The 18,721-nt window shown below is 35.3% G+C and overlaps 4 protein-coding genes, 1 long non-coding RNA gene and 2 pseudogenes across 7 annotated transcripts; 4 read left to right on the top strand and 3 right to left on the bottom strand.

Moving 5' to 3' along the window:
* Positions 1–191: 191 nt before the first annotated feature.
* On the top strand, positions 192–1,954 carry LOC104736267 (UPF0481 protein At3g47200). The gene has a single exon (XM_010456221.3). It carries the CDS (start codon positions 227–229, stop codon positions 1,757–1,759), a length of 1,533 nt encoding a protein of 510 aa, XP_010454523.1. The 5' UTR covers positions 192–226; the 3' UTR covers positions 1,760–1,954.
* A 2,749-nt stretch (positions 1,955–4,703) lies between these two features.
* Positions 4,704–5,701, top strand: LOC104736266 (uncharacterized). The gene is made up of 3 exons (XM_010456220.2): positions 4,704–4,843; positions 5,020–5,085; positions 5,391–5,701. Exons 1-3 carry the CDS (start codon positions 4,747–4,749, stop codon positions 5,528–5,530), a joined length of 303 nt encoding a protein of 100 aa, XP_010454522.2. The 5' UTR covers positions 4,704–4,746; the 3' UTR covers positions 5,531–5,701.
* LOC147929342 (uncharacterized) lies at positions 4,874–5,566 on the bottom strand. The gene is made up of 2 exons (XR_015578370.1): positions 5,427–5,566; positions 4,874–5,157 (listed from the first exon to the last, which is right to left on the bottom strand). It is a non-coding gene; the product is annotated as an uncharacterized LOC147929342 (long non-coding RNA).
* A 3,137-nt stretch (positions 5,702–8,838) lies between the features above and the next one.
* Positions 8,839–13,006, top strand: LOC104736265 (UPF0481 protein At3g47200-like; annotated as a pseudogene). The gene is made up of 3 exons (XR_015578369.1): positions 8,839–9,170; positions 9,309–9,845; positions 11,731–13,006. The product of XR_015578369.1 is annotated as a UPF0481 protein At3g47200-like (transcript).
* Positions 12,250–12,996, bottom strand: LOC104736264 (uncharacterized). The gene has a single exon (XM_010456218.3). The coding sequence runs from the start codon at positions 12,936–12,938 to the stop codon at positions 12,606–12,608; it is 333 nt and encodes a 110-aa protein (XP_010454520.2). The 5' UTR covers positions 12,939–12,996; the 3' UTR covers positions 12,250–12,605.
* A 342-nt stretch (positions 13,007–13,348) lies between the features above and the next one.
* LOC104736261 (UPF0481 protein At3g47200-like) lies at positions 13,349–16,958 on the top strand (annotated as a pseudogene). Its single transcript, XR_015577465.1, has 2 exons — positions 13,349–13,973; positions 14,998–16,958. The product of XR_015577465.1 is annotated as a UPF0481 protein At3g47200-like (transcript).
* On the bottom strand, positions 15,964–17,051 carry LOC104736263 (uncharacterized). The gene has a single exon (XM_010456217.3). It carries the CDS (start codon positions 16,928–16,930, stop codon positions 16,493–16,495), a length of 438 nt encoding a protein of 145 aa, XP_010454519.2. The 5' UTR covers positions 16,931–17,051; the 3' UTR covers positions 15,964–16,492.
* Positions 17,052–18,721: the final 1,670 nt, after the last annotated feature.

Raw genomic sequence — 18,721 nt, 5'->3', positions numbered from 1 at the left:
AATTATTTAGATGATAACGTGACTTTTTTCATGATAAGAAATGTTATACCTTTATGTTAATATTTTAGTTTTAACATGACTTGCGTGCTAGCTGTCTTATCGATAAACTATAGAAGTCTTTACATAATGGTCTTTTAATAATCATTTTATTTTTCTTTAAATGTGAACTAAACCTTTTCATATTTCCTCGTCAGCAAAAGAAAGACAAAAAGAACTATAGAGAGCCATGAATCCTCCCAACCAAGCCACTAGAGGTAGCATGACTATCTCAGTGGCAGAAAAAGATACCTCTTGTTGCATCATACAAATTGAGAAACCCGTGAAACATCTCAAGGAATCAGCGGGTGGTCAATCTTGTTGCATCTTCAGAATCCCTCACACTCTCGTTGAGGCCAATGAAACAGCTTACAAACCGAAGATTTTGTCTATAGGCCCATACCACCATTTGGATGGTAAAGATGGTGGAAATCATCTTCAGATGATCCAGGAGCACAAACAACGATATCTTAATATTTTTTTATCCAAGACAAAACAAAAAGAAGTGTATTTGACCCACTTGCGCGAAGTGGTCCTGGGGCTAGAAGACAAGATCAGAGGTTCCTACTCTGAGGAACTGAACTTTAGTTCAGAAGAGTTGGTCGATATGATGGTTCTTGACGGTTGTTTCATCCTCACGTTGTTCCTGGTGATTTCAAACAAGAGTTGGCGTGAGGATTACCCTGATGACCCGATTTTCATGTTCCGGTGGATTCTACCAACTCTTCGAAGTGATCTCCTCCTCCTTGAAAACCAGGTCCCCCTATTCCTTCTTCAAGCTCTCTTTTCGACATCGAACTTGTTTCCTTCCACTTCCACTACTAGCTTAAACACTATCATCTTTAGATTCTTTGGTTATCGAATAATAAGGTCAAACCAGTTTTGGAGGGACAGAAAGGATCTTGATGCAAAGCATCTTCTAGATCTCATTCGTAAAACTTTCATACCCAAGAAATCTCAAGAACCGAAACAAAGCTGGACCAATATATTTAACGTTTTTACATTCCTCAATATAATAAGTCATTCCAAAACTAAAGTTCAAAAAGAGACAAAACCAACAACAAGACCAACAGAAACACTACCACCACCACCACAACCACCAACACCCCCACCAACACTAGCAAAACCACCACCAAAACTAAATCGACCAAAGCCTCGCCCTTTTCTCAAGCTGGTTGTCTCAGCAAAAAAACTTCGACTCCGAGGAATAAAATTCATGCCAAAGGAGAGTGAGACACCGCTTGACATAACTCTCGACGAGAGTGGTGTACTTGAAATACCGCTACTAACATTTGATGACTTTTTCAGCTCTCTTTTAATCAACTGCGTGGCCTTTGAGCAGTTCAATTTATATTGCACAACCGAAATGACAAGCTATGTTACTTTCATGGGCTGTCTCATAAACACTGCTGAAGATGCAACGTTCTTAAGCGAGAAAGGGATAATAGAGAACTATTTTGGAACTGGAGAAGAAGTATCTTTGTTCTTCAAGAACACAGGCAAAGACATTGCGTTTTCCATATCCAGTAGTTACTTGTCAGATGTGTTTGAGGGAATCAACGACTATACTGCACGAGGTTACCATGTACATTGGGCAGGAATCAAGTACACATATTTCAAAAGTCCGTGGACATTTCTATCATCTCTTGCTGCTTTGGTACTTCTTCTGCTTACCATTTTCCAAGCTTTCTTCGCAGCCTACCCGTATTTTCATCCTCGGTAGTGATTACACCTATGGCTCTGGCTCTCACCAAATGTTGCACCTTTGGCTTCGTCTTCTACGTGAAGCGTTCATCTTACCTTTTCTGTTATAAATTATGACCAATTGTATTCGACTTCAGTACGTTTGCAATTTCATTTCTTTGTATTTTGTTGAAAAGGAATCAGGAAAAATAAAATGTTTTTTTCCGGAAATAAACTATGATAGGAAAAATACACGTTTTCAATTCATTATAGGAAATTAAATAATGAGAAGAGTCTTTGCAAACAATTATGTCTATTTGAATCTTTTAAACTCTATAATATATGTATGTTATTCTTTATACAGAGATTCTCAAAAATAGCACTAAAATAAGTTTTTTTTTTCTAAACTTAGCACAATATTTCTAAAAAATTCCAAAAATAGCACTAATTAATTTATTAAAATTAAATTTTAAATTCAAAATACTAAATTATACCCCTCATTCTATACCTTAAATGTGAAATTGAGAACTCAAACCTAAAAAAACAAAATTCTAAAAATTAATTTTAAATACTTTAAAAGAAATACCCTAAAATATCATTAAAACAAGTTTTATGGACAACTATAGCACACATTCCATAAATTTCTAAAAATAACACTATTTAACACATTAAAATATTTAAAATTAATTTTTAGAATTTTGTTTTTTAGGTTTGGGTTCTCAATTTCACATTTAGGGTATATTTTTAAGGCGTAGGTTTTAGTATTTTGAATTCAGGATTTAATTTTAAAAGATTAATTGGTGCTATTTTTGGAATTTTAGAGATGTTGTGCTAAGTTTGAAAAAAAAATTATTTTTGTGCTATTTTTGAGATTCTCCCATATTTTAACATGTTAAATAGTGCTATTTTTGGAAATTTATTGGATGTGTGCTATAATTATCCATAAAACTTGTTTTAGTGCTATTTTAGGGTATTTGTTTAATGGGATTAATAAAAATAATTTAAAATTCAATATTAATTAATGTACATCAAAACTCCATTATTTTTTTAAATCTAACTTAACAGTTTTGGAATAACTCTAATAATGTAAAAATTTTAGTCAAATTTAAATATAAAATTCTAATGAAAAACAACAATTTGTCCAACAGCTTTGGATGGATTATATAATGAGTTTTTTTATCCAACAATTTTAAATGGTAATAGTAATGATTTCAATGTAGGTTGCATACAACTTCATTTAGATGTTGTGTTAGCATTACTATAAAGTTTTAAAATTAAAAGATGATGTCGAATAATTTTTTTTTTTATGATTCCGTCTTTCGGTTATACCTCTTCATAATTATTTTTGATTTACATTACTAAAATATTTTTTTTGGGGCATTAATCAAAGATAAATTAAAAAACTACTAAACAAAACAAATATTTACTAAGTATTTGACATTTTTCATCTAAATGTGTTACATTTTTAATGAATCCAAACCAACATTTTCTCAAGTATTTAAATTTTTTTCTCTGAAAAATTATTATATATTTGATGAAATTATTATAATTATTGTTTCAAAAGATTTTTGCAAAAAATAAATAGTTTTCTAAAAAAAATCTTAGTGTGGCGTCTCTTTATCGTAACTATCGTCTTCTAATCTTAGTGTGGCGTCTCTTTATCGTAACTATATATATATGTGCTTTCAGTTATAACTTATATATTTATAAAGCTTATTTACTTTTATGTTTGTACAAAGTTTTGTTTTCATTTATACATATTAATTTTTCAATATATTCAATTTTAATAACTAAATATGATGGTATTTCAAAAATGACTTATTTTTTTTAAAGATTGAAAAACTTTTAAAATCATTAATTTAACGCAAAAGTCTTTTTTTAATTATAACTTTATAACTTCTTTAAATATATTTGGACTCTCGCATATCTTTACTAATCTCTAGAATTTTTTTACAATATAATATAAAATAATGGTATAATTACAAAAAATTGATACATACAAACATGTAATAAAATATTACTATAATTTTTTTTTTGTGAAATTACTTTTTAATACTAAGTCAGCTCATAAACCTAGTACCTTTTAATATATATAAGACAGCTCATAAACCTAGTAGTACTTTTTTTAATAGAATACAGCTTCCATTTGCGCCACTACATCAGGTCTTTTTTTATTAGTTTAGTTGTTGTGTTATCATCTAGGTATCAACATGCAACTTGTGTGTTGTGACAGAACTCTGTTGCAGTTTAGAAACCGTTAAATGTTCTTTCAAATTGGCTCAAATCTTAGCTAACTAATATATGCATGTGATCATATAATAAGTTGAAATTCTTTGTGTTGTAACTAAACTAGCTAGTGTTTACTACATTATTGTTATATTATTAGACACGAGATAGTTAGTTACAACACTCTATTGATTAGCACATGATCAGATGTATTGTATTGTTTAGACACTATGGTTATAAGTTATGATCACTATGTGATCTGCATTTCTGTATATAATTTTTTTATGTTAGTTGGATTATATTATGACATTTTAAAACATATTAACTTTAAACGTGAGAATAGCTTTTAAATTTTTACATAAATATACAAACGCAGAAATTGCCGTTGGAAACAATTGCACGTTATTTGGGATACCACCAACTTTATCCAAAAAACTTGTATTAACTATCCGTATTAGTATAATTTTATCAATAGTAGTATGTAATCGTCATTAATTAACATGCAGCTCCTCTCCACCTTCTTTATCTATCATATACTCTATAATGCTTTTATTTGTAATTTGATTAATTAAGAGATAAGGCCCAGTCTCAATAAGATAACAGTGATACAGTACATGTTATAAGTAATGATATTTAATTAAGACCGTGGATTAATTGATTAAATATTCAATATTGACTCAGTTTCATAAAACTCATTAAAGTTGACTTAGATCCAACTCTATTTATATAAAGAGTGTCCCATGGGATATAGCCGGAACTCATCAAATAGAACAAGCAAAAAAAGTAACCAAAAAAAAATAGATGTTAGGCTTGGTGTTAGGAACCATTTTTGTCGGAACAGTTCCCATGATCATTTACAGACGCCGTGCAAACGAGCCCATACAGAAACATAAACGAGGTTAGTACCACGACTGCCTTATAATCCGAATAAGACAAGATATATATATATATATATATATGGAAAATTTCTTTCAATCTTTTCTAGTGTTCTTTTGGTATAATATGGAATAATACATATTTTATCACGACAAATTGAAGTGTTAATGAAAGTTGATCTGGATTTTGTGGTACCAGGTGGAGGAAGCAGTATCCTCGCAGTGTGTCTAATCCTACTTTTGTTCCTGACCCAAGCACTTGGAGGTATATATATCTTCTACCGAATTAAAACTCTCTTTATGAGTAGATCTTAGAAGAGCCTCTTTATGATCGAAACTGATAAACATAAATTAAAAAAGTACAAGAATCTTAAGTTTTTTTATAAAGTTGATAATTATATATATGGTTTATCTGTAAAGGAAAATGTTGAAGAAACTGAGCAGATATTAAAATATACATACTGTCTGTCCTACTTGTAGAAAATAAATTATGATCGTAAACCTCCCTAATGTTTTCATAGGTTAAGTCATAATATAACTCATATATATAATGTTTTTCTGAAATATAAGCAAATCTATGCAACAATGCTGGGGGAATCTGTAAACCTGGAGGAGCACGAAACAAGATCCATGCTGGAGAAGAATTCGACCCCAGGCGCGAAGATGTCCGTGATGATCAGGATGATTATGATCAGTTTGATGAGTTATGATTGGCGGAAGATATGCTGCAATCCCATGAATTTTCTTCTCATATTTTAATAGCCAATAATGAAATGAAAAATGTGTGTTTCCCTTTCAATACTACAGTTTATTTTATTCCAAGGAAAGTGAAACGTTTTGTCCTTTTCTATTACTTTTATACAAGTTGCGTTATATTATTATTAATCTCTCTCAAATCATTCATATGCAAGTTGGCGTTATAATATTCTTATTAATATATACTACAAGGAATTGATCATTGACTCTTGTTTGGGAGGCCGGGTTATTACAGTTCCAGTGTGATATACTCATGAGTAACATATATAATTTGTATTTTGATACAATGGAGCATGTTGCACAAACTGTGAGTGAAATCAGTTAAGAAACTAGTGGCTAGATTTTAATTAAAGAGCAATTCAGAGAGCATTTATATTAAATTTGCTGAAAAACAGAGAGACAAAAATAATCAGTTTATATGAATTCTAATCTGAATCGCTATCTTTTGGTCCTCTCAACTTAAAGTGAGGTCCATTGTACATTAGAGGTCTTGTTGGAAGATAACTCGTTATTGTGTCTGCGCTCGGGCAGGCGGCTTCTTCAATACCTATGCAGAAATCAGCCTTTCCCTTTTGTTTTGACTTTTGTCTTTTTACTCATAATCTTGTTTTGACTTTTGTGTGAAGTGTGAACGGCTTGATCTGTAAAATGTTTAAACTAAAAACATGTGGGAGAAACGTGATATTTGTATAATATAGCCAGAATAAAAAATTAATCACTTTAAATTTGGTTTAGATTGAAATCGATCTATCTAAAAACTCTTCAAAAAATTGCATCAAATCTAGAAGTGTATAAGATAGAGAAAATGAAGATTTTTTCCAAAGATATGGAAATAAGCCTTTTATTTGCACTCGATACCACGGCAATGTAAAGAATAGCTTAGACTAAACAAAATGAGAACTTTTTACACATTCAAAACTCCTAGACTTAAATTTACTATCTGAAATCCTAATTTGCAATCCACACGAGTTAGGTACTTTTTGAAATGTTCTTGATCAATAAGAAATTTGTTTTTTCACTAATATTTTTTAAAAAGTTTCAGTTAAATTTTACTGTTTGAGTTACAAAATATAGATTGAGGTAATTCACACAGATTTAAAAATTATATTTAGAAAACAAAATTGAAACATATTTTGGCAAAGAAAAAACATTGAAACATTATTCATTGTTTATCTTTTTATAATGCAACCAATAATAAAAGTAACATACTATCTCCAACGATACCTCATCATACCTTTCGACAATATGTATATGTTCACCATATCTTAAGTCGATGGTGTCGCTATTTTCTTAGCAACGTATTTAGGCGACGCTTGGAAGACCGAGTTTTATTGTTTGAATTTGAAATATAAATTTCGACAGATATATATAGATGACTCCTTTTACTAAGGCCTTTCTTTTTCTTTTAAAGTTGTACTAAGGACAAAAGAAATTAACACTGATTCTTTGTTTTAATATATTGTCGATTGATTTCGTATTTAATACTGTTTTTTTTTTTTTTTGATCAACTGGAATTGTATTGAATAGATAGTTTTGTTTATAGATATTACACAAACTGTTTTTTGATCAACTGGAATTATATTGAATAGATAGTTTTTTGATACTGTTTTTTCTTTTATAACAAGAAAACTGAAGGCCGAGTCTCGTAGTTTCTTTGGACTGATTAACAAGAGCAGAGTTATTGAGTTAATATAGTCCAGTCTCGAACTACTTTTGAATCGGGGAGACAGGAACTATCAATCTTTCGGAACGGACTGCTGTCTGTACCTACTACTACTACTAGTAGCCCAAATTTTGTATTTTTTTCCTGGTCGACTTATTTTATGTCGATTGATAGTTCCTGTCTAGATTGATAGTTCCTGTCTCCCCTATTAACGGATCCAATCTATTTTACATAATAAATCACCAAAAACAAAAAAGAGTCAAAATAAGATTATCACTAGTGATGCCATGTGTGTGATGTGTGAATAGGTCTGGGCATATTACCCATACCGGATAACCGAATCCGAACCCGATGGCAAGTATCCAATTCTATCACAGATGGCTCGTGATCTGTTTGCTATGCAAGTGTCAAGTGTTGCTTCTGAAAGTGCATTTAGCACTAGTGGAAGAATAATAGACCCATATAGAAGTTGTCTAACTCATTATATGGTTGAAGTTTTGATGTGTACAGAGCAATAGATGAAACAAGACATCAAATGTGTATCAAAGGTGCTCACAAATGCACAAATACTTGCAGAAGTTGAATTTGAAGATGAGCTTGAAAAAAGTACACTTACTGATTTGGTTTAGTTTCTTATTTGTTGATTACAAAGTACTTAATCTGTTTTGTATTAATCTTTTTCAGAGTTTGACTTTGAAAACCAATTCAAGAACACAATCTGATTTGAGATAGTAGGCGGCTTAAATAAAAGGTGATTTTTGCGTTTATGTTTTCTGATTTCACTTTTCACATTTTTTGTTTCTTGCTTTTGAATATTGATATAATTCACATTACATTTCTCAGTTCCAGTTGGCGTTTTCTCTTCAAAAATCTTCAAGATGTTTTAGTTTCAATCTCTTTGTCACATTCTCTCTTCTCTTTTACTCTTTATCATCCTCTTTGGTTTTGGACCTTCTGTTCAATTGGTTTTACTTTTTTCTCTTTAATTTTATGGCATTCTACTCTACAACTCTTTCTAAGGTAATTGGATTAATGTCACAGAACTCCTTTTAAGTATATTGGATTTAGATTTCTATCTCTTTTACTCTTTCTTCTCAATGTTTTTGTGTTTTTATTTTGTAATGGTGTGTATTGAGAGTGCAAATGTTTACAGGTACATCGAGTTTTGACTGCAGTTCTGGCTTTCTATGCCAATTCGGTTTAAAATAACCGAACATGATTGGTTATCCGATCTTCTTTTCGGTTTCGGGTGCAACAGGAACTTAACCGAACCCGACACTAACCGATCCGAACCCGACCCGATAATAGAGAATATCCGATCGGTTTTCATATTTATAAATCCGAATACCTGAAAACCCGAACTACCGAACCCGAACCCGAATGCCCAGGCCTATGTGTGAACGACTTGATCTGAGAAAGGCTTAAACTAATAATAATATGTGGGAGAAACGTGATATTTTGTATAATATAGCTAGAAGAAAAATTATATCATTTTAAAATCGGTTTATTTTGGTTTTACATTAATCGTTAAGTTTTTTTGTTTAGATGTTCAACAAAACCATTTGAAAGGAAAAAAAAAAGACTCATAGCAAGAGAGCCATGGATCCTCCCAGCCAAACCAATGGAGAGAAGAAAGCCACATACCGGGAAGAAATAGATGAAGAAGACGAAGAGGAAGCTTATTTGCTCTTAGATAAAGTGATCCCACCAATCCATCTGAAGGAGTCCGCAGGTGGTAGATCTTGTTGCATCTATAGAATCCCTCACACTCTTGAGCGAGTCAACGACAAAGCTTATGCACCCAAGATCGTTTCAATAGGGCCTTATCACCACTCAAATGATAAAAAAACATCTCAAGATGATAGAGGAGCATAAAAAACTTTATCTCAAGATGTTCGTGTCAAAGACTAAGGACAATGGCGTCAACCTAAGTCACTTAGTCGACGTAGTCTCAGAATTGGAACAGAAGATAAGAGACTTCTACTCCGAGAATCTTGAGTTTAGTCGACAAAAGCTGATCAAGGTGATGATTCTTGATAGTTGTTTCATTCTTATGTTGTTCCTTATAGTGTCAGAAAAGATTGAATACACAAACTTCAAAGACCCAATCTTCATGCTGCGATGGATATTTCCAACTCTTCGAAGCGATCTTCTACTTCTTGAAAACCAGGTTCCTCTCTTTCTTCTTAAATTTCTTTTAGAGACATCAAAGTTAGCTCCATCTACTACCTTAAACATGCTGGCCTTCACATTCTTTAACTACTCGATAGAAAAACCAGTTAAGTTCTAGGAGAAACACAACGATCTTAGAGCAAAACATCTCCTTGATCTCATTCATAAGACTTTCGTACCCGTCTCGCCTCCACCAACCACCCCAAGGCAATGTTGTATCAATATCTTGAGTGGTACTGAACATGGGGAAAATTCAAGAACAGAGACCTCCCAAAACACTTTTCTCGGTAAGATAAGTTGTTTAAAGAAGAGAAGTGAAGCACAAACATCATCCCCTCCTCGGCGCCCCTTTCTTGGACTAATTATCTCAGCTAAAAAACTTCGACTTCGGGGAATAAAATTCAAGAAGAGGGAGAATGTTAAGACACCTTTACGTTGGATATGGGCTTCGCCCCCCCAACATCTAAAGAGGCCCATGAAAGAAGTCCACAAGATTTTAGGGCCTGAAGTCATAGATTTGGCCCATCTAGCCATAGGGGCCAAGTCGTCATTCGCGGAGGTGACAGAAGGAGCCCTAGGTTGATGACCCACTATAAATACCATATGTCATTGTCAGGGTTCTGGATCCGAAATCTTGGCAATCAGAGAGAAAAGAGCATTTATATTCGTATTAATTGCGCTTAGAACTTTGATTGCATTTTCTGTAAACCTTTCTCTAGAATTCTACGTTAATAAAAGGACCAGTTCCGATTTATCCCCAATAATATTCGTATTATTAGTATTGTCGATTTCATACATCAATAATTTGGCGCCCACCGTGGGGCGCAATGAAGAATGGAAATAACAACTCGCGTACGAAGGCGTCGCAGAGCCCGTACTCGCCCCAATGAAGCGTGAATCGGCATATCCAGAATAGAAACCAGTCTAGACGTCGCACGACTTTAGATCTAGGCAGAGACACGAAGATCATCTTCACATCATGGCTTCGCGTCTATGCGCAACTACGGAGATCATCTTCACGCCACGACTTCCTCGAATGCTCCTAGCCACGTCAAGCTAAGTCATCTCATTGTTTCGTACGCACAACTCGACGCCACAATAACGTACTCGCAACAACCACTCAAATTGCGGACTTCCACGACTAGTGCGTAACCTTCAGGCTCTTACACGCCACCGTGTCGAACGCGCTTCTACGATCTCCTCGCCATGACCAGCGCACCAACAATTTGGGCGGAACACGCCCTAGCGTCAATACACACATGCATCTTCACTCGAAGAACTGCGCGCCTCTCAAACCATCGCCCCAAAGGCCAGCACACAATCGAACAAGCCGACGCGCCGATAGGTACCAAGCCACTCCACACCTCGTGTCAAGTAGTTATGCACCCCCTATCAAGCAGTTATGCGCCTCATATCAAGCAGCTTTGCGCCTCGTATCAAGTCGCCTTACGCCGCGTATCAAGTCGCTTCATGCCGCGTATCAAGTCGCTTCATGCCGCGTATCAAGTCGCTACATGCCCCTTATAAACATCCATGCCTCGTTCCAAGCCGCTCCATCGCGCCAAAGCCTTGAATATTTCACAACTCTCCAAATCAACAAGCCATCGCGCAACGACCATCATCACGACGAGACGTTTGTACCTTTAACCATCTTCACATGTGACCGTGGAGCCACGGGATCCGATCGAACACGGCTACCCATAGAACCCTCAAAACTCTTGTTCAAAATCCACCACACCTAGAAAAACGTGCGCAACACACTATTCATCCCAGAACTCTCCGGATGTCTCGAAAAACGTGTGCAACGCACTATTCTTCCTGGAACTTTATGGACGGTTACAAAGCTCCTAAAATCTTCTGTTCCTTTCACAAGATGGACTCAGAGACGTAAAATCGTACCCGACGAGCTCAAGCAAGCCATCGCTCATCAGACTAGGGGGAACCATTGTTGGATATGGGCTTCGCCCCCAACATCTAAAGAGGCCCATGAAAGAATTCCACAAGATTTTAGGGCATGAAGTCATAGATTTGGCCCATCTGGCCGTAGGGACAAAGTCGTCATTCGCGGAGGTGACAGAAGAAGCCCTAGGTTATGACCCGCTATAAATACCAGATGTCATTGTGAGGGTTCTGGATCCGAAATCTTGGCAATCAGTGAGAAAAGAGCATTTATGTTCGTATTAATTGCACTTAGAACTTTGATTGCATTTTCTATAAACCTTTCTCTTGAATTCTACGTTAATAAAAGGATCAGTTCCGATTTATCCTTAATAATATTCGTATTATTAGTATTGTCGATTTCATACATCAACACTTTAGACATAAGTTTCAAGAATGGTCTGGTTGAAATACCACTACTTGTCTTTGATGACTTTATCAGCTCTCTTTTGATCAACTGCGTTGCCTTTGAGCAGTTTAATATGAATTGCTCCACTGAGATTACAGGCTATGTAACTTTCATGGGTTGCTTGATAAACACAGAAGATGATGCGACCTTCTTAGTCGAGAAAGGTATTATAGAGAACTATTTCGGAACAGGTGAAGATGTTTCTTTATTCTTCAAAAACATCGGAAAAGACATCTCATTCAGCATATATGATAGTTTCATGTCAGATGTGTTCGAGGGGGTGAACGAGTACACTTCAAAAGGTTGCCACATGCAATGGGCAGGGTTCAAGTACACGCATTTCAACACTCCATGGACATTTCTTTCATCTTGTGCGGCTTTGATGCTTCTTCTCCTTACCATTTTCCAAGCTTTCTTTGCAGCTTATCCTTACTTTCATCCTCCGAAAAACAATTGAATGTAAGTGCCTACTTTACCTGTTTAAGCAGTACTTATGGTGTATTGGAACAAAAAGTAATATCAAATTTCAAATTATTATTTAATACATTTTTTTTCTAGAAAAAAAAAAGTGTGTTCCTGTTGCAACAAGGCAGAGCACAAGATAGCAAAATCAAAATATAGAGAAGGTGCTTGCCGTTGATGCGTTCGAAACACTTTAATTTTGTTCTAAATCTTAAAACATCTTTAACAAAGTCTGACATAGCTTACATCTCGCATAGGTAAAAGTAGAGGCCAGTGGCTCGATACAAGATTATAAATTTATAACCTGAGAAAGAAAGCAATCTAGAGCTTGTGAATTTAACCATGATGACCATTACATCTCAATACTCAAGTCCCATCCTGTTCCTTAGTTCTCCTTTGTTTTTTTCACTCCTCGTAAATCAAAGCTCTTCACTTTGTTGAAATCATTTTTCAAGGATGAAGAAGAATCACCTTCCCCAAGTTTTCCATAAGTAATATAGCTACTATACATATATTCAGATTTTCTGTATCCGGGTGATCCCATGACGTTTGTCTTCTTGTCCAGGGTTTCTTCTTCACCATCTTTGACTCCTACTGGCTTAACCACATCCTCTGTTTTCACAGAATTGTGTTGTTGCTTCTTACTCTGCTCCTTCTTCTTTTGCTTCTTCCTCGTCAAACATATGATGTTGAGACAACTTAAACATCCTCTAGACATTTTCAAGATTTTTTCAACCTATTAATGCTTGTTGATTGTAATCAAAGTTATACATAGACAAAAGATCTGGTTTTTGATGTATATATATATATATATATATATCTCAGTTCTTGTAGATTACTACTGTAAGCGTGTTCTGTGGCTTTTTGAAAGTTGACTTAAAAAGTAAATGGAGAGTTGTCCAAATTTTAGTAAAAACTACAAAGAAAAAAACCAAACGTGGGGAGACAAAAAGAAGTTAAAGAAGAAAAGTCTTTAGGTTTCCATCATAAAAACAATACTTTTGTTCCTCTGCCGACCTAACGTGTAGACTTGTCAACATTTTTGCTAGTGCAAAATTTCGCTCCTCCTTCCAAATCCATATATATATATAAAAGTATTTCAAGTTTTCCAACTGACCAGAAGACAACCTAAGGTGGTTTTGAAGGTTTGAATGGATGGATCCGACAACAACAGTCGTGGACATATATCGGTTGGTTTCAGAAGATATTGGTCCAAAGCTTCTGAGAGAATCAGCTGGTTCAGAATCATGTTGCATCATGAGAATTCCACAGAGCCTTGCAAGAATCAACCTCAAAGCTTACGAACCAAAGATCGTCTCCATTGGTCCTTACCATCACGGTAAAGATTATCTCCAGATGACACAGCAGCATAAACGCCGGTTCTTGAAGTTCTTCGTGGCTAAAATGGAAGAGAAAGGAATCGATCCTCAAGAACTGGTCAAAGCTGTAACGAGTTTGGAAGGAGTTATAAGAGGTTCTTACTCCGAGGATCTTGGTTTTGATTCTGAAAAATTGGTTGAGATGATGGTTCTTGATGGTTGCTTTATCCTCACGTTGTTCTTTGTTGTTTCCGGGAAAGTTGTTTACACAAATCTTGATGATCCTATTTTCAGAATGCCATGGATTTTGCCGTCGATTCGAGCCGATCTTCTTCTTTTGGAAAACCAGTTTCCTTATCTTCTTCTTCAAACTCTCTTCGAAACATCGAAGTTAGTTACTTGAAATGTTAAACCGGAGCATGCGTTTGGATTTGGTTTAAAGGAATAATCATGGATTATTTAATGGATTGTTATTATCTTAAACCGCTGCAGATTGAGAACTGTTGTTGAACCGGATTTTCGTTGTTGCAAGTGCTAAACCGAGACTTCGATTTGTGTGGCCAAGGTGAGGACTAGTTAGTGTTTTTTTCATATGTCGATACGTTTAGATAGTTACTTAGTTTAAGGTTAAGCCAAGTATACCTATGGATTATATATAAATAATCTTAGTTGATTGTTGAATGTATAATAATATATATATATAATATATATTTACTAAATAAAAGGTAAGGAAAAAGAATTAGTAATAGGATTTGAGAATTAAAAGAAAGATATTTAAAATGGATTGTGTGGTGTGTGAAATGCATGTTTTTGTGATAAAATAAATTGTTTGACTGTGAGGATAAAATGTGCCAAGAGGCACGAAGAAGCGGGAGAACCGCAGAGAGTCCTACAAGGATTTTTCCTTGTAGTTGTGTGGTGGTCTACAGGCGCGGAATGCGGGTAGATCAAGATTGGCTGACGAGCCAACGCGTGGTTGTGCGTGGAAGAAGTGCGAAAGCATGAGGAATCCGGATACGCAAGTGGAAATGTGCAGGAAGAAGTGCGAAAGCATGAGGAATCCGGTAATGCACGACGATGGTTATGGGACGTAGTCTCATTTGTGTGATGTGTGTGTGTCATTGACACGTGATTGATTGCTTGTCTTAGGTTTAGACTTTGTGACAGTCTAAGCATGTTTGTGTATGAAGACTTCGTGAGCCCTAAGGCTTGCCCTCGCTGAGTAATCTTAGATTACTCACCCCTCTCTTCCTCTTGCAGGTAACCATGAGGAGTAGTTGATAGAGTTGGCGTCGGTGTTAGGAGCTGGAGATTATTCTTTTATTTTCTATTGTTGGATTTATCGAACCGGTTGTTGGTTTCGGTTTAACGTTTAAAGGATGGTTTGAAAGACGTTTAAGTTGAATTAATGGGTTTTTCAGTTATTTTCGGTTAAGTATGGTTTACTTGTGGTATAAGTTAACCTGTGACGTGCCATGAAAATTGGGTGTTACACGATACAAAAACCAGAGCTGTTGTGGGCAAAACACTACGGTCTTGAAGCAAAACATCTTCTTGATTTGATAAGACTTTTGTTCCTGTTACGTCTCAAAGAAGCATCAACGATCATAACTATCTCACAATCCTATGTTGTTCCGAGGGGAAACAAGGAGAAACTAGAAGTAAACCAGATCATGAATATCTCGGATTCGTTCTCTCAGCCAAGAAGCTTCATCTTCGGGGAATCAAATTCGAAGCAAGGAAGAACACAGACTCAATCTTAGACATAAGGTATAGTAACAGAGTGCTTCATATTCTTCCGGTAGTCATGGATGATTTTACCGCCTCGGTCTTCTTAAACTGTGTCGCATTTAATCAGTTATATGCTGATGCATCGAACCACATAACGAGCTACGTAGCTTTCATGGCTTGTCTTATAAACGAAGAGAGCGATGCAGCGTTCCTTGGTGAAAGAAGAATCCTTGAGAACTATTTTGGAACAGAGGATGAAGTGTCTAGGTTTTATAAAAGCATTGGTAAAGACATTGCCCTTGACTTAGAGAAGAGTTACTTAGCCAAGGTTTTTGAAGGAGTTAACAAGTATACTTCGAAAGGGTTCCATGTTCATTGCGCTGAGTTTGTTCATACGCATTTCGATAGTCCATGGACATTTGCATCGTCATTTGCAGCATTGTTGCTTCTTATGTTTGCGGCTTTGCAAGTCTTCTTTGCAGCTTATAGTTATTTCCGTCCTCCTAAAGGAAAGTGAAAGATGCTTTGTACTCATTGAAGTTTTTTAAAGGTAAGTAAGTCAAGTGTTCTGTAGAAACTGGATTTCCACAATGAATTTGTTTATGGGGGAAATAAATTCAGTAAAGAAGACTCTCTTAGAAAACTAATCTAGGCTTTGATATTAGAAGAATTAGGGTTTTTATTGCTGAGAACAAGAAGAGAACTCAATAGTTGTATTCAATAATCGATACCTTACAATGGAGAAGTCCTTCCCCCTTTATACATATTCATGAATCGTACAATATATTAATTTTCCTTATCGGACGAACTGAAATAAGGAAAGTTACTCTATCTCTTAGATCGGCCGCCGGGCGAAGTGGAAGTCGGTTCTTCATTCTCGAGGTTGGACTTCTTCTATCCGAAGTGGGCTTAAATGACCTAACTGAGCACTTAACCGGATCCCCAGTTAAATAACCAAATTGTCTTTCTGGTTTAGTTCGGTATGTAGGGGTGCTAAATCCCGCACCAACATGTTCTGATTCTTGATTCGATAATTTGATTTTGTTCTTTTTTTTAACCTTCAAACTGCAATGATAAACAACCAGATACATGAAAGAAAAAATCAGTGGCTCAAGAAAATACAAGATAACATTAACCAAGAGAGCCGTACAATTTCATGTAGAAATATTCTCTCTTAAGTTAACATGTGATGAACGACGCATCTCTAACCACTTTCTCTTATTCACTTGGCCGTGGGGGTGGCTACTTTGACTCCTCGTATATCAAAGGTCTTCACTTTGTTGAATTCATTATTCATTGATGAAGAAGATGCATCTGTTTCTGTGTAGTGATCTCCATAATATTCGTTCACTTTTGGTTCAACATCGCTGCTGCCTACAAGTGAGCAGTAGGACCATCTTGATCCTGGTTCGGGTCTGAATATGTCTTCCTCGTTCTTCTTCTTGTACGCGCTACACTTTACATCTGTTTCTTTTTTTTCAACTGGCTTTGGCATTGGCAATCTCTCTGCATTCAGAAATGTGTATTGTTGTATAACTTCTCTTTCTTCAACATCTTCTTTTTCTCCAACTGGTAGCTCTGGCAACCTCTCTGTTTTCACGGGTTTGTCTTTTTTCTTGCTCTGCTTCTTCTTGAAGCAGCTTAGACATCCCGTAGACATTTTTCTAGGGGTGGGTAAATGAGTTTTTAACAAACAATATGTGCTTCTTTGTCGAACTTATAGAAGGTATATACCAGAGACAAAGACCTTGAAAATGTTTAGATCTTTCAGTATGAGAGAAAGAGACCTGTGTTTTGGCTTAATTATTATTACTTAGTCGTATTTCTTTGACTTGAGAAAACGGAGAAGCTTCCTTTATTCCACAACTCACTTTCTAGGAAATTAACATTTAGTTTTTAAAAAGTGATACGAATGAAGAAAGTGAGTTTAAACAAGAGGTCATATATACCCGTGACTTTTACACATCATATACGTATGTAGTCCAATCCAAATATCTACACAAACACTGAAAATAATAGATGCGCAGATGAAAGGATATTGTTAACATGAGGTGAATACAATTTTGTGAAGGCAAGAGATCTTATTGGCAGCTACGATTCCCTTTTTTTACTTGCGCCAGTTAAGCCAAAACAAAAATGACAATGAAACACAAAAACAAAAAAAATAATAATAAAATAGTCCCTAGTGTCACACCAGGCTTCACATTTTCCATAAAGCATCCTGGAAGCTCCATGTTTTCCAAAGTTTTATAACTTAAACAGCAGCAGTCTTGTTCCTATGATAATTGAACCCTTTAAAACACAACACCCCAAATTGCGTAACCCAACCTATAAGGCTCTAATTGCTGGTAAGCTTTCTAAACATAAAGATCTTTTTTTGACCATATATTCAGATGTTGTTGGACATGCAGACTCGATCAGCAAGATACGCTTCTTTCCATTATAAAAACTCAAGAACGGTTGTAAACAGATAAATATATTCCATTAGGTCTTCGTCTTCATCGTCTACATGATCATCATCATCAGCTGTAATCGCTAGAGTTAAGCAAATAATCCTGGTACGTGGGACTCCAACATCAGCCATATTGAGAATAGGGTTAGGCTGCATCAACCTGGTACGTGGTAACAAGGCGAGAGATATGGCCACGAGAAAGTAAATGACGACAATTCAAGAAGAAGGGAAGAACTTGGGAATAAAAGTCCAAAGTTCTTTTTGTTTTTAACGTCTGATTATTTTATTAGATATCAATCAAACAGAACAAAACAGAGTACTACAGATTATAACAATGCAAGAAAGCTTCTAAGAAACAGAAACTGCCTTACGAATAAAGAGAATTAGCCCAAAAAAAAAAACCTTCCACTCTTTTTTTTTTCAATACGCGTATGTGATGCAAGTCAAAGTTAAAACGTTAGTGAACCTGAAACATTGATTTTTTGATATATGGAAGAGTAATTTTAGGGAGTAAAATGTGCAATAAAATTTACTGAAATGGACTATGATTGGAAATATAAATATTGATATCTGTTTTTGATACAGAAATTACTTTCACTGTCACTACTGTCTGAAAAAACTCTGCCAAAGAGAAAATAAAGGAGAAAACAAATTGGGTAACAGTAGCCATACCTCTGTCAATCACTCCCTCTTCAGGGTAATACACACAGACGTATACCTCTACATATATCGTGATATCGTATATAGGAGAAAAAGATAACAATAATTCCACACTTGCAAATCTTTATAAGCCGCAATTCTTTTAATTTAACTTCACCGGTGGCCCATATGTAATTATCAGAAACCAACACAAGAATTACTAGAAACTTATTTACATCAAGAAAATTTTGGTTTATGATATGCGGTTGGCTCAGGTATGCTTTGGTTCGCCACTAGTAAAGGAAGTCAAATAGATTTCTTTAGAACTTAGAATAAGATCTCTGGTAAATGTGTAGAAGT

The sequence above is a fragment of the Camelina sativa genome, chromosome 13 (genome assembly GCF_030686135.1).
Source record: "Camelina sativa cultivar CO46 ecotype springtype chromosome 13, ASM3068613v1".
Taxonomy (NCBI): domain Eukaryota; kingdom Viridiplantae; phylum Streptophyta; class Magnoliopsida; order Brassicales; family Brassicaceae; genus Camelina; species Camelina sativa.
Note: the sequence above shows the minus strand (reverse complement) of the source record. Positions and strands in the feature narration are given on the sequence as shown.